At 42.6% G+C, this 15,314-nt stretch overlaps 1 protein-coding gene across 4 annotated transcripts in view; it reads left to right on the top strand.

Moving 5' to 3' along the window:
• Positions 1–15,314, top strand: part of LOC100710983 (dipeptidyl aminopeptidase-like protein 6) — a 97,149-nt gene that overhangs the window by 63,650 nt on the left and 18,185 nt on the right. For all 4 annotated transcript variants that reach the window (XM_005476330.4, XM_005476332.3, XM_005476328.4 and 1 more), the window contains 5 exons: positions 191–289; positions 7,906–8,000; positions 8,113–8,187; positions 8,264–8,316; positions 8,718–8,799. In XM_005476330.4, the coding sequence (XP_005476387.1) occupies positions 191–289; positions 7,906–8,000; positions 8,113–8,187; positions 8,264–8,316; positions 8,718–8,799 (404 nt within the window). The remainder of the gene's footprint in view (positions 1–190; positions 290–7,905; positions 8,001–8,112; positions 8,188–8,263; positions 8,317–8,717; positions 8,800–15,314) is intronic.

Raw genomic sequence — 15,314 nt, 5'->3', positions numbered from 1 at the left:
TACAGTAAAGCAAACATGTTGATAAAAACGTCTAAATATTTCCTTCAGTGTTTGCTATAAAATAAAATAAAAATCTGTCAAGACCGAAAGACAGCTATACCGCAGAATAATTTATGACCATAAATATGTGGGCTTCTGTGTGTCATGTTCAATTTATGCGTGTTTAGACTTTTGTGAAATGCTCTGACAGGTGAAGATGACAGCCTGGCCCTTAAGAAGAAAGTAACCGTGGAAGATGTTTTTGGTGCAGACCTTCACATCCATGACCCGGACGCTAAATGGCTGAGCGGTGAGTGAGCGAACGTGTGTTTGACGTTTAAAATCCGTCTCTCGTGTCAAAACACAGAACATATCCAGATGCTTTATGACAGCCGTCACACAGAACATAACATTGGCATCAAAATCCGGCGTACACGTACATGCAGCAGCCCGGTTTTTCCACCTATTATTCAAGTTCAGGCAGTTCAACTCCATTCAATAACTGTAAACTGTTCAAGGTTTTAAAAAATAAATAAAAAAATAAAAATGTAGGTATCATCATATAAATTCTAAAAGAAATACGGCCTTCTTCCAGCGATTAACAAATTGGATAACTGACATATTTCCTGCAGCATTGGATTTAGAGGAAGCCTTGAAAAGTTGTTGCAGAAGTGTCCAAACTTTTTGTTGAATACTTACAAAACACTCTGTCGGTACAAAGAAAGTGTTGGAGCACCCTGTGTTACTAAACCCACTGATACATCATTAGGACTACAGTGGTGCAGAAGGAAGAAGTTTATATTGGCATTGAAATTATGGGGAAAAGCTGAGTAACGCAGGAAGCCTGAGGGTTCATCCTGCAGCAAAACACCTTCATTACATGGGAAGTCCAGATCAAGCTGGTTTTGTAATGAACTTAATGGAGGGGTGAAAGAAAAAAAGCCTGCAAATGATACACCACATTTTTATGCTGACCCTTTCAAAACCACTGATTTATTTTCATTGCAGAAAGAATTCAAATCATGTGTTTGGCTGCTGGATGAGAAGAAAAACTGTTTTCATTTAGGATTAGAAGATTTCTAGAGAGAAAATGGAACTTTATTTGTTCAGATGTTGTAAAACCTTTGATTGGTAACACATTTTCTTAGTTTGTCCATACAGTATAGTACAATAGAGTGATTATATTTTCTCATAAAAAAAAATACTGAGTGAGAAACATAGATAGTCAAGTCACACACAGCCAACGTGCTAGAGCAAGCCCAAAACCAGACAGCCAACAATAAAGGGAGGCATAGAAATGATTCATAAAGAACAAAGAAAAGCAAAATGAAGAAAAAAGAAAGAAACGGTGCAAAATATCTGACGCTAACGAGTGCAGTGTTTCTATATCTGAAGTTTTGCATTTATTGAACTGTCCTGTCCTTAAAGGATACAAATGAGGGATTGGTTTTGAGTAAGTTGCTGAGCGAGCTGCAACAGCACAAATAAACTGATGTAACTGAGCAAATAAAATATGAAATATTTTTAAACCTGCTTGTTCCACACTACCTCAAATAAACATTACAGTTAGTTCAACAAACAATAACTCTGATTATTCACCTTTAACACACGTTACATCCTTGGAGTCGGCCTTTAAGGCATGTAATACAAACTGAGCATGCTGTGTGCCAGTCAAAGTTTAAATATGCACACTTAATCAGCTTCGCTGTGTCCTCTTTTACCTTAATAAGGTAGAGAATAGGAAGCTGCCACCTGAGCTCATAAAAGCTGGATCAGCTAAGTCTGTGCCCCCTGGTGTTCAACAGGAGAAGTGCTTTATGTTGTTGAATCAGCACTACTTTGTAATAACATTGCATCCATATAGAGAGATAGAGAAAGAAGAGATGGAGGCAGAAGATTCTATCTATCTCTACCATCCTCTGTCACACCAACCCTCTGCATGTCCTCCTTCACCACATCCATGACTCTTTTTCTCTTTTCCTCCTGCCTGGCAGCTCCATATTAAGCATACTGTGTCTAATATATCCACCATCCCTCCTCTGCACATGTCCGAACCATCTCAGCCTTGCCTCTCTAACTCCAAACTGCACGACCTCAGTTGTCCCTCTGATGTACTCATTTCTAATCTCGTCCCCCTTCAACTATGCCACCTGCAGTTCTGCCTCCTGTAATAAATAACACGAACAGTATAAATAAAAGAAACAGCAGCAAGGTTTGATACAGAGATGTCTGTATGTGCTGACAGGCGTGTTCACCTGTCACAAATAAAAGAGAGCTGTTGTACTTTTTTTACAGAGGAATGATTTTTCCTGAAGCGTTCTTCATGTCAGCCCTGCTGCCTCTGTAGTGTGCAATGGAGTGGGTGCGATGGGTTGTCCATGTTCAGTGACCCCCTGTCTCTCACTGACTCAGTGCCTCCAGTGATGGCAATGATGATTCCAGTCTTGTTGATCCTGCTGGCATGTGTGGCACTGATGATGCCCTCCCAGCAAACAACAGCAAAACAAATGGCACGCGTTGCCACAGACCACAGAAGTTACCAGTAGTTACTTCTTTTTAAGATTCATATCATACAGAGAGAATAGTATAAGAAGTTTTTAAAAGCACAACAAAGCTAAACATTAAAGCAGTGTTTTCTACCCTTTTGGCTTTTGGCTTCAGCTTACCCAGTACAAATGTCTCTGATTTTAATAGCTCATCCAAATCGTTTTTCCCTCTGAACTTCATTCTCAGTTTCATTCAGCAGGGTGTTAAATATTTAAAGCGCTACATTATGACTCTGAGTGGATTCCTTGGTAGGGCAGGGGTGTCAAACATAAGGCCTGGGGGCAAGAAACAACCCGGCAATCACTCCGATCTGGTTCACTGGACATTTGGAACATGTTGAGTGTTTTCCATTCATATTAAACCAAACTAATTAAGTAATAGATGCACAATTAAATGACAGAAAAGTTCCTGTTTTTTTAGAAATTTCTGTTTTTAAAAAAACTAAACGAAAAAAACACCCCAGATTTTTCTGTGAATTAACAAAAACTATATTTTATAATTAGAGGATAGTCTGGGCAATGAACTGCTAGAATGGTTTCTGTAATTTTACACATTTATCATGTAGCCTCGCTGATCCAGGCCAATTAAAATAAAAGTGGGATGATGTAAAATTAGTTTGACGTTCCTGCTGTAGGGGCTACAGTGGTTGTAGTGTACATTACATTTGAATAACTTTACATAACGGCATATTATGTTGCACTTGTAAAGTAAAAATGAATAAAGCAAATAAAGCAAAATGAATGTTGATGCAATACTGTTCCCATAAAAGTAAATACTGAGCAGAGAAGGCGCTGCCTTGGTGGAGGTTTGGGCTCTTATACGTTCAAAATAAAGTTCTGATTCAGATTTCAATCAATTTTTAACTCATCCAGTATCTCAATGAAAGACACACACGGAGTCTAAAACTAAAAAAATAATTTGGTTGTTGTTTGTTTTTGTGCTCCCCTCTCTGTATGCACTACTTTTTAAATTTCTGTTTGCCGAGAGATGAGAAGAAGGCGATTGATTGGGGGGAGAAAAAGCATATTTGGGCAGACATAAAATCAAATCTAGAAGATGAGTCATAAAACATTTATATTTTCTGACATTTTTGCAAATCTGAGTTCTGCTTTATGGTTCTTACAGTCATACAGAAATGCTGCCTTAATTAGTAAACAATGTTCAGACCTTCTTTGAGAAGTGAAAGTGCTGCATTGAACCTCTTTGTAAAAGTCGTACAGCGGTTATTAGCCTGACACCCAAAGACTCGCATGTGTACTTTTAAATGCAGCCGTTACTTTTCATGTAGCGCACAAGCACGAAACGACCTTACATCTGTCCTTTTGTTCCACTGTGCAGATTGTTCGACTGATTACTTACATTACGGGCTTATTAACATATAATTAGTTAAGTTTGCGTGTTTCTGTGCCCTTCGCTCACAGCCCTGATGAAAACGTCCTCGGCACCTGACGAAACTCCAGCAATCAATTACGTGACATTGCATCTTGTCAGCTACATTAATGCAATCAACCCCCATTTGGCGCTAATGACCTTCTGATAAGAAACCCGATGGGACAAGCTCACACTTGAGCAGTCCTCATCAATATTTTGTGGGCTTCATTCACAGCGGTGCGTAATTGATCCCCGCTGCTCTTTGATCACCGCTCACATCGGTAGTCTTTGGACTCACCTATGAGTTTCTCACAGACTCCGATTCAAAGGCAAAGTATTCGACCTTCGGATTGATCTCTAAAACAAAGAGCTCCCACTGTCTGTCTGAAGCGCTCGGATTTTTGAAATACACACAGAGAACCGAGCATACAGTATATAACAAAACTCACTCCATCCTCATTAAATTCAATCCATTTAATCCAGTTTTACCCTAGAAAGCCCTAGAAGAGTGAAGGCAACTTTAAACAGAGCCCTTTCACAACCAACAGCAACAACAACAAAAAATTAGTACATCCTTCCTCAGCGGACTCCCATCCTTTTATATTTTGCATGCCCATCTTTATATTTGATGACAGACTCAATCTTCTTGGGCAAAGATGATGCCAGACGGTGGAGAAATGTTCTCCTCTTTCTCGCAGATGTTTTTCTTTCATCTGCTCTTTGCTGCGGGGGTTTTGTTGCTCTACCCTCCACTTTTAAAATAATCCAAAGATTTTCCAGTGGTTTTCATTCAGCGAACATCCCCGCCCATGTTTTCAGTTTTTGTCTTCTTTAAAAACTTTGTGTTTGTTGGAGTGTGTTAGGCGTCATGTTTTCATGTTTGAAAATACCTCCTTCATCAGTGTTTTGTGATCGGTAACACAGGTCACTGGTCTTTGCCGTGTCATCAGCGGACACGTTAGATCCGCTAATAATGTTTTTCTTTTCTTTTTCATGTTGTGTGAGAAACATGAAAAATACTTCTCTTGACAAGAGGACAGTTTCACGCGATGTCCTTCGTCCTGTCTTTGTTGTCACAGAAATCTGTCTCAATGCAAACTCGCATAAACTGCAAAATTATGCGTTTTGCCCAAATCCTTTTGGCAATCCGGCTCCTCCCATACCTCAGCAGAAACAAGGGAGTGCAAAAATGACCACAAAGGTCCATATGACACACTGCAACACAGTTTGAAGGTCACTTCCCAACAGGGTGCATTCATTCTACACTCCTACAATTTGTCCACATCTACTCAATCATCCAGAAAAGGCTAACAGAACTCCTTCACCTTTAGTCTAGAAGGAGTGGAAACGTTATTTAGGCAAGATCGCTGTCTGAGTTTCTAATATTAGATAGGAGAGCGCATCTTAGGCACAGATTTTGAGAGACTCTTGTTAGAGACTGCTTGGTCATCATGACCTCTAAGTCATTACAAAATGGAGCGGCCTGCTCTGAAAAGAAAAGCCTTTCACAGTCCCGCCTAACCACTGCTACAGCAATGTTTCAGCTTAAGGTCAGTCCTCTAGTTCGCTCTGCTTTGTTCAGGTGAGTCCTTACCAGGTGGAGTGAGAAAGCAGTGGTTTTCTCAGGCTTCCTTAAATATGTCGATGCAGTTAGCTTTAATTGGAACTGTATAATTACTTTTGTTGCAGTAGTCACAGATGAACTGACTTTTATTGCACTGAGGTTGTATTTTGAGGTCTTTCTTTGCAACATAGTTTATTCAATTCAATTCAGTTTTATTTATACAGCACCAAACTGCAACAACAGTCGCCTCAAGGTGCTTTATATTGCAAGGTACACCCTACAACAATACTTACAGAGAAAAACCCAACAATCATATGACCCCCTATGAGCAAGCACTTTGGCGACAGTGGGAAGGAAAAACTCCCTTTTAACAGGAAGAAACCTCTGGCAGAACCAGGCTCAGGGAGGGGCGGGGCCAACTGCTGCAACCGGTTGGGGTGAGAGAAGAAAAACAGGATAAAAGACAGAAACAGTTTTGTGTTGTTTTTTTTTTTTAGTAATGAATAAAATCAAATGCTTTACATGTACCTTTTAAAATAAAACTTTTCAATTAATTAAAATTCATATCACAGGTCATACATATGAGAGAAGTACACAAAGCAATGACGGCTGTGCCTGATGTACCGGATAACTGAAACAGTGGCGCCTTGATGGGCTGCAATTAGTCGTTAATATTTCAAATTAAGTTTTTGTAAATCAGGGTTTTATCATGGTAAAAAAAAATGCTAGCAGTAGAAATTTGAATAATTAAGAATCACCGAAGCATATATGTGATACTGTGCGGGGGATCAGAAGTTATATATTATTAATATTATTTATGATAATTTAAAAAGCCTCTGAAACTACAGAAAAAAGCATCGACTGAATGGCCAAAAAAAACTTTATGACTTCCAGCTGAAATGTTTCTCATAAAATTAATTAATTAAATTTGGCTGAAAATGACACATTTTATATGCATCTGTAGTTCCTGAAAATTGTCAATGATGGGATGCGAGACAAGCGTTTTTGAGTGACACAGACAGATGGTAGCAAAATGTATTTTACTTACCTGTTTCAGCCTGAGCTGAGACGCTTTCATTGTAACATTTTTTTATTATTATTATATGTTTAAAATCAGATATTATCAGCTTTAGGATATTGATATGCAAGTCTGTGAATTGTAACATTCAGGCTGATGAAGAAAATAGAGTTTCATTTAAAACTTCTTAAGGAGACACTTCCCTTTAGAGGAAAGAAAACATGAACCTCTCTCTTAGTGCTAAGCTAAGGTCGCTGGCACATCGAATACTCAGAGCCTTTCTAACACTGACCAGCAGGAGATACGTGATTCATTACTGTTAGATCATAAGATAAACCCTGTAGTTTTCATATAAACCAGATGAAAGGCCTGTTTGGCAGCTTACTGCTGCTTTAAATTATAACTGGCTTCGTTAAAAACACTTAGCTGTACATAACCTGCCCGGAACCAGAATTCATACAAGCAACTAGCTGGTGAACTTGGTTGAGCCTTTGATGGCTAAAAAGAGATATTCCTATGAACCCCAAGTTATTTATATTGCTCTGTAACTGTTGGATGCATAAATAAATGATGAGTAATGTTGTCATATCAACTTAAACAGTAATGATGTTGAGTTTTAGTCTTTGCGCTTCACCTCTATGTTCCCAAAGTGCTCAAAAAATCATCCAAGAAAAATTTTAAAGCATTTGGCAAATTGTAGGTTAAACTGGATACTAAAGTGGAGTGGTGTAATAAGGTGGTCATTACTACATTATTTCTAATTAGTAGTCATACTAAACCCATCTTCAAATCGTGCTTTTATTTAAACTGTTATTGTGTTGACAACTTCTGTCTACAGGTAGTCATGTACTACCAAGCTACCTAAATATTACACCTACTGGAGCTGCTTAACCATGGAAACCAATGACATGAAACTCCCAGCATGCAGTTATTTTGCTGATGTTAATCCCGCTTTGCAATAATACCAATTACAGCTGATCGTGAAGTGTCTAGGATGGAAGAAATTTCACAAACGGTGGCCCTTCTATTACAGTACGACACTTGAATTCAGAAAGAGCCATTCTTTCACAGATGTTTGTAAAGGCAGGCTTCATGGCCAGATATTTGATCGTATACACCTGTGGCAAGAGGACTGAAAACTGGAATACAAAGATTGAGATGACGTGGACCCTCCACAACAGTCCCAGTTTCCCAGTTTTTCCCAAGGGGGCTACTCATTTGGAAAATTAACACTGGATTAAAGGTGTGGATTTATACTTTTGTCCCTGTAGTGTATATACCGAGAACTGCCCTTGTGGTGAGACCTGTCACAGTAGTTATTACACAACAGGAAAACTATACTTGCTGCACTATCATTGTCTGTATCTGGGAACAGGAACTGTATGAAATATCATCTCACCCTCTGGTGTTTGCTTTTCATTTAAAGACAATGAGCTGCTGTATCGTACAGTGGAAGGGGACGTTGTCCAGCTTAACATTGACACCCTGGAGCAAAGCGTTGTCGTTCCAAACCAGCTGTTTGTGAGTACATTTTCTCCAAGAACAGTAACTTTACTATCGACTGCTGCTGCTGTACTGAGTGTGTTCCTAATGTGAGTGTGTCTGTGTGTGTTTTTGTCTGTATCCCATCCAGGATAGATCCAGAGCTGCCAAGTACCAAGTGTCTCCAGACATGCAACATGTGCTGTTTGCCTTTGAAGTAAAACCGGTGAGAAATCTAGCTGGAATATTTTGTTTTCTCAGAGTTTGTCCTTTCCTGACCGCAACTTTGTTCTCTTCCACAGAAATACCAACACTCCTATGAGGCGAAGTACATCATTTACAGTCTCGTGACACAGTAAATACAAACTTTCTGTCCTCTTCCTCGACACGTCTTTACTCTGACCATATGTAGCCTGGCGCTGACATCAGCGCCATTTACCTGCGTGCTCTAGAATCTTATGGGAATGCTTTTTAATTCACTTTAGTTTGGTGTGAAGCTTTTTGGCCTGTTTTTTAGCCTTTCATCCATCTATGTCTGCTTAGTTCCCTACTGTTCTGTATTTGTAGCGAGCCAAGCAAAGTCAGCTTGTGCTAAAAAAAGGACATGGTTGATTGATGAAGCCTACAGTGAGGGAACAAGGCTGAAAAGCACACGACTTCTTTGTCTGACTGTGCGTTTATATTGGCATATAACACGTGATTTGGATGCAGTATACAAACCAGCAAGTATGTTTTCATGATGTGTTGTGTTCACAGGGAAACGTGGCCTTTAAATCCCCCTGAGGTGCATGAAGCTTTCCTGCAGTTTGCCGGATGGGGGCCCCAAGGCCAGCAGCTGGTAAGAAGCCCGTACCCTTGAGATTACACTCCCTGAGTTCTAGCTCGCAGGTGGAGCTCTGTCAGTATCAGTCTGCCCTCGCACAGGAGGCACAGCAGTGGCTTGTCACAGCGGCACAGCCAAACCTTGTGGTAATAAGAGGTTTATGCACTCTGTAATGACCGCATTAAGAGCTCTGAGGTGAACGTCCTTTGCTTTGACCTCCATCAATGTCAGCCAAAAAGATTTTTGCTTTGTGACAGCTCGCGAGCCGGTGAGAGACACAGTGACAGATGGCATCTTGGTGGCACAACCCTTGGCTTGAGCAGTATGAGGCTGCTGGGAGAGGAGCAGTAGACACATAGCAATGATTTGTGTGCATGTGCATGTCCCTGTTTTCATTTTAGTCCACAGCACGGTGAGGATATGTTGGCTTTCTGACACATCTTCAAATGTTTGAGGGTGTAGGACTGGAGATAAGCCTCAAGGTTACGGCAATGAGCAAAGTGTTGCATCGCGCCAGTGTCATCACAGAGGTCAGCAGACACGTGTGCCCACGCCTGTTGGTCTGTGATGTCAGCCACGTTTGGGGACAGCTCATGTACAAGGATGCCGTTGCTTGGAGACAGTCTGTATGATTATGCAAACAAATTCTGAATCTTCAATTTAGTTTCACCATTTGGAATTTCCATTCAGTTTACTGACAGAAAATTGCTTCTTTTTTTTCTTTCTTTTTTTTACAAAAGAAAAACATGTTTTGCTGCTTTTACCTTTTAAAACATGAAGAGTACAGAAATAGTTCCATGAAGATGTTCAAACAGAAGTCCTTGGATTCAGCATAGTTAAAAGATGTGTCTCTCCATACAGAAAAGGGATTCAAAATGAGCACTACTGAGAACGAAAAACAGTATCTGGAGTATTTCCAGCTATTGTGAATCACTAAAACTATTTTGGTGATGTCAATGAAACACTCAAAGATTAAAATACTTGTCTGGTTTTTAATGGACTTCAGTAGAGGTCAAATACTGTTGGTCAATCTGTGACTTTTTTTATAATGAAAACTCTTCTTAGAAGGAAGAGATTTGTTTAGCTGTTCTTTTTTATGGAAAATCAGCTATTTTAGGAAACCATATCTAACATACACCATACTGCCAAAAGTCTAGCTGCACACTCACATGAACTTGAGTGACGTCCCATTCTTAATCCATAGGGTTTAATATGATGTCGGTCCACCCTTTGCAGCCATAACAGCTTCACCTCTTCTGGGAAAGCTCTCCACAAGGTTTAGGGGTGTTTATGGGAATTTTTGACCATTCTTCCAGAAACACAGTTATAAGGTCAGACGCTGATGTTGGACAAGAAGGCCTGACTTGCAGTCTCTGCTCTAATTCATCTCAAAGATGTTCTGTCGGGTTGAGGTCAGGACTCTGTGCAGGCCAGTCAAGTTCTTCTACATCCACTTCCACATCCATGTCTTTAATGACCTTATTTGTACACTGGTGTGCAGCCATGTTGGAACAGGAAGGGGCCATCCCCAAACTGTTCCCACAAAACTGTGAGCATAAAATTTCCCAAAATGTCTTGGTATACTGAAGCATTAAGAGTTCCTGTCACTGGGACTCACAGAGCTCCATAGCTTCATAAATGCTTGTAGAAGCAGCCTGCCTGCTTAGGTGCTTGATTTTAGTTGGACAACAAGCCCTGGCTTGCAGTCTCCGTTCTAATTCATTCCATCCATGTGACCATGGAATGTGTTTGGAACATCTGGTTTCAAAGATTTCAATGGGTGAGTGAATACTTTTGGCAATATAATGTACTTTTACAGTCCTCTAATTACCCAAAAGGCTTTTACATATATATCTATATGTGTATATATATATATATATATATATATATAAAAAAACACCCAGCGCGCCCCTGCGGGCGGTTTATCCTTCAAGCTCGGGTCCTCTACCAGAGGCCTGGGAGCTTGAGGGTCCTGCGCAGTATCTTAGCTGTTCCCAGGACTGCGCTCTTCTGGACAGAGATCTCCGATGTTGTTCCCGGGATCTGCTGGAGCCACTCGCCTAGCTTGGGAGTCACCGCACCTAGTGCTCCGATTACCACGGGGACCACCGTCACCTTCACCCTCCACATCCTCTCGAGCTCTTCTCTGAGCCCTTGGTATTTCTCCAGCTTCTCGTGTTCCTTCTTCCTGATATTGCTGTCATTCGGAACTGCTACATCGATCACTACAGCCGTCTTCTTCTGTTTGTCTACCACCACTATGTCCGGTTGGTTAGCCACCACCATTTTGTCCGTCTGCATCTGGAAGTCCCACAGGATCTTAGCTCGGTCATTCTCCACCACCCTTGGGGGCATCTCCCATTTTGACCTCGGGACTTCCAGGTTATACTCGGCACAGATGTTCCTGTACACTATGCCGGCCACTTGGTTATGGCGCTCCATGTATGCCTTGCCTGCTAGCATTTTGCACCCTGCTGTTATGTGCTGGATTGTCTCTGGGGCATCTTTACACAGCCTGCACCTGGGGTCTTGCCTGGTGTGATAGACCCCAGCCTCTATGGATCTTGTACTCAGAGCTTGTTCTTGTGCTGCCATGATTAGTGCCTCTGTGCTGTCTTTCAGTCCAGCTTTGTCCAGCCACTGGTAGGATTTCTGTATATCAGCCACCTCCTCTATCTGCCGGTGGTACATACCGTGCAGGGGCCTGTCCTTCCATGATGGTTCCTCGCCTTCCTCCTCTTTCTTGGGTTTCTGCTGCCTGAGGTATTCACTGAGCACGCTGTCAGTTGGGGCCATCTTCGTGATGTATTCGTGGATGTTTCTTGTCTCATCCTGGACTGTGGTGCTGACACTCACCAGTCCCCGGCCCCCTTCCTTCCGCTTAGCGTACAACCTCAGGGTGCTAGACTTGGGGTGAAACCCTCCATGCATGGTAAGGAGCTTTCTTGTCTTGATGTCAGTGGCTTCTATCTCCTCCTTTGGCCAGCCTATTACCCCAGCAGGGTACCTGATCACGGGCAGGGCGTAGGTGTTGATGGCCCGGATCTTGTTCTTACCGTTCAGCTGACTCCTCAGGACTTGCCTGACCCTCTGCAGGTACTTGGTGGTTGCAGCTTTCCTAGCGGCCTCTTCATCGTTCCCATTCGCCTGTGGGATCCCCAGGTACTTGTAACTGTCCTCTATGTCTGCAATGTTGCCTTCTGGTAGTTCAATCCCCTCAGTTCTGACTACCTTCCCTCTCTTTGTTACCATCCGACTACACTTCTCCAGCCCGAATGACATTCCAATGTCATTGCTGTATAGCCTGGTAGTGTGTATCAGTGAATCGATGTCTCGTTCACTCTTGGCATACAGCTTGATGTCATCCATGTACAGGAGGTGGCTGACAACCGCTCCGTTCCGTAGTCGGTATCCGTAGCCAGTCTTGTTAATGATCTCACTGAGGGGGTTCAGGCCTATGCAGAACAGCAGTGGGGACAGAGCATCTCCTTGGTAGATCCCGCACTTGATGGTGACTTGTGCTATGGGCTTGGAGTTGGCCTCTAGTGTTGTGTGCCACATTCCCATTGAGTTCCTGATGAAGGCTCTTAGGGTCCTGTTGATCTTGTACAATTCTAGGCATTCCAGTATCCAGCTGTGGGGCATTGAGTCATAGGCCTTCTTGTAATCAATCCAGGCTGTGCACAGGTTGGTCAGTCTGGTCTTGCAGTCTCGGCTGACTGTTCTGTCTACCAGTAGCTGGTGTTTTGCGCCTCTGGTATTCTTGCCAATCCCTTTCTGTGCCCCGCTCATGTATTGACCCATGTGCCTGTTCATCTTAGCCGATATGATGCCTGACAGGAGCTTCCATGTAGTACTGAGGCAGGTTATTGGTCGGTAGTTGGATGGGACCGGTCCCTTCTTGGGGTCCTTGGGGATCAGGACCGTCCGACCTTCGGTTAGCCATTCCGGGTGTCTCTCGTTAACTAGCAGCTGGTTCATTTGTGCTGCCAGACGCTCGTGGAGTGCAGTCAGCTTCTTCAGCCAGTAGGCGTGAACCATGTCGGGCCCTGGTGCTGTCCAACTCTTCATACTGGAGACCCTTTCTTGGATGTCTGCCACTGTGATGGTTACTGGACCCTGTTCAGGGAGGTCGCTATGGTCTGCCCTCAGATCCACTAGCCACTGAGCATTGCCGTTATGGGTTGCGTCCTTCTCCCATATGCTCTTCCAGTATTGCTCCGTCTCCAGCCTTGGTGGTGCTGTTCTGTTATTGTTCCCTTGCCACTGAGAGTACACCTTTGCTGGTTCTGTGGAGAACAGCTGGTTTATTCTCCTGCCTTCTATCTCTCTGGTGTACCTCCTCAAGCGGCTGGCCAAGGCTGTGAGTCTTTGCTTGGCAGTTTCCAAGGCCTCAGGTATGGACAGCTTGCTGTATTTCTTATGCACCTTCTTTGTCGCGCCTTTCTGCAACTCCGTTAGTTGGCTAACCTCCCTTCGTGCTACTTTGATCTTGCCCTCTAGCCTCCTTCTCCATGGAGGGTACTGCCCCTTGTGGCTGTTCAACTTGTAGCCAAGCATCTCACTGATCACTGCTGCCGTAGTGTAGATCAGCTTGTTAGTGTCGGTAATCGTGGTTGTAGGTATCATCCGTAGTGCTGCATTAACATCATCTAGCAGACCTTCTGAGGGTACTTCACGTAATCTTGGTAACCGGCTAGGGGGGGTCCAGGTTTCAAGCTTGGCCATGATCCTATCTTTCAGGTCAGTTCCTCTCGCACTCAACGATCCTTCTCCTATCGCACTTGGGGCTATGTACCCAATCTCGGGTGGGGGTGATGATATCTCCCCCCTGACCTGGCGTCCTGACTCCTCCTTGCCGTAGCATTTATGTTGTACCTCGTCAATCTCTAGCTGTGAGAGCAGTCCCTTCTTTCGAATGTTGGAACACTGAGCTACTAGTTGTTTCGCCGTCATTGTGGATGTTGGGTATCGAAGAATCCATAGGTCCCTCATCCTATTCATGTAACCCCTTCCGCCAGGGTTACTTGCGTAGTAGCATTCCAACAACGCCCTGTTTTCGTCTCTTGCCCACCGATGCCTTCTTGTTCCAGTAGCCCACTTGTCGTCAGGGTGCCCTGGTTCCTCAACACCTGACGCGGACCTTGTTGATCCGGGCGACGTCCGAGCCGGCATGCCTTCATATTTATCTGTCTCGCTCATGTCTGCGGTAGGCTCACTTTAGCATAGGGGGTCTAGCCTTAGGACCCTTACTGGATACAGACGCCCCAGGCAGGAATCGAACTTGCGATCTTCTGCTCCAAAGGCGTGTAGTTTAACCACTACGCTATCCAGCTGCTACTGGTATACATATATATATATTTGATTTGATCTCGTGACCATGCAAAATGCACAGAACACACCTTCATATAGACTTGTTTAGAACATGTAGAGTCTCCAAAAATAAAATCCATACTTTTGTGCATCATTTTTCTCCAGTGACTTTCTTGAAGCACTGCAGGAATAATGCACTTGACATGCCCAATTTTCTGTGACACGGCTGCACTCTTCACTTGGAGTTTGTCTTCTTTCAGAAAGCCATTGCCGAGGGGGGCATGGTTATCCAGTTTTTTTTATGGTTGATGACTGTTAGTTATCATGTTTCAAGGATCCTAGTAGGTTCTTACTGATGTACCATCCAGGAATAGCTGCAGTAAGCGACTATTTTACACGTCCAAGTTTATAAAGCATCAAAAATCGTTAGTGGCACAGTTTCCTCATGAACTTGTGTATCTTTTTATTCTTGGTAATGATTATGCTTACCTGCAACTGCCTATTGTCATTATATATCCTGAAAGAAAAACGTGGAACGTCGCTGAATCTGTCGTGCAATTTACCTGCGTAGCTGAAGCTCATTATGGCTTATTCCTTACTGAGCTCTTTTATTGTTTAAAAACTATTAAAACAAGTTAGCAAGCAACAGTGCTGCGCTGGGCGGCATGTTGTTTTGTCATTATAAGCATGCGTGCTATTTCCAACTGACCTGCTCAAATCAAATTCCACCAGCTTGTTTGAGAGACTTCTAAAACAGCTCTTCATTTAGCCTTTTTAGGTTATACAAAACTGTATATTTAGATTGTGTTTGCAAAGGATGAGTGCTGTGTCGACACAATATTGGTTTTGTTGTATGAAAAATGCTAGCCCGTCCTTTACTGAGCTTAAAAGTTTCATCGATCCAGCACCTGATGGTGTTTTGTTTCATTCTCTCACTTACTCCATTTTTCCCTTGTTGACTTTAAATTGCTTTCTGTTTAGATTGTGTTCCTTAAACGAGTTACGGCCCCATGTTTCATCGGCTTTTACTTCAAAGCTTTTCCTTTGTGCTGTAATTGCTCTTATCGTATCATTTGCTTAAATTACAGATACATGGCTGTGAGAAAATATTAACATTTCAAGTGTGTGATGAGAGTTTGCCTTTTGCCGAGGGAAGAAAGCAGGTGAATTTGCATATGGTAATAATGTACCTGATTGTTCCTCTCGCAAACACTGTT

The sequence above is a fragment of the Oreochromis niloticus genome, linkage group LG18 (genome assembly GCF_001858045.2).
Source record: "Oreochromis niloticus isolate F11D_XX linkage group LG18, O_niloticus_UMD_NMBU, whole genome shotgun sequence".
Taxonomy (NCBI): Eukaryota; Metazoa; Chordata; class Actinopteri; order Cichliformes; family Cichlidae; genus Oreochromis; species Oreochromis niloticus.
Note: the sequence above shows the minus strand (reverse complement) of the source record. Positions and strands in the feature narration are given on the sequence as shown.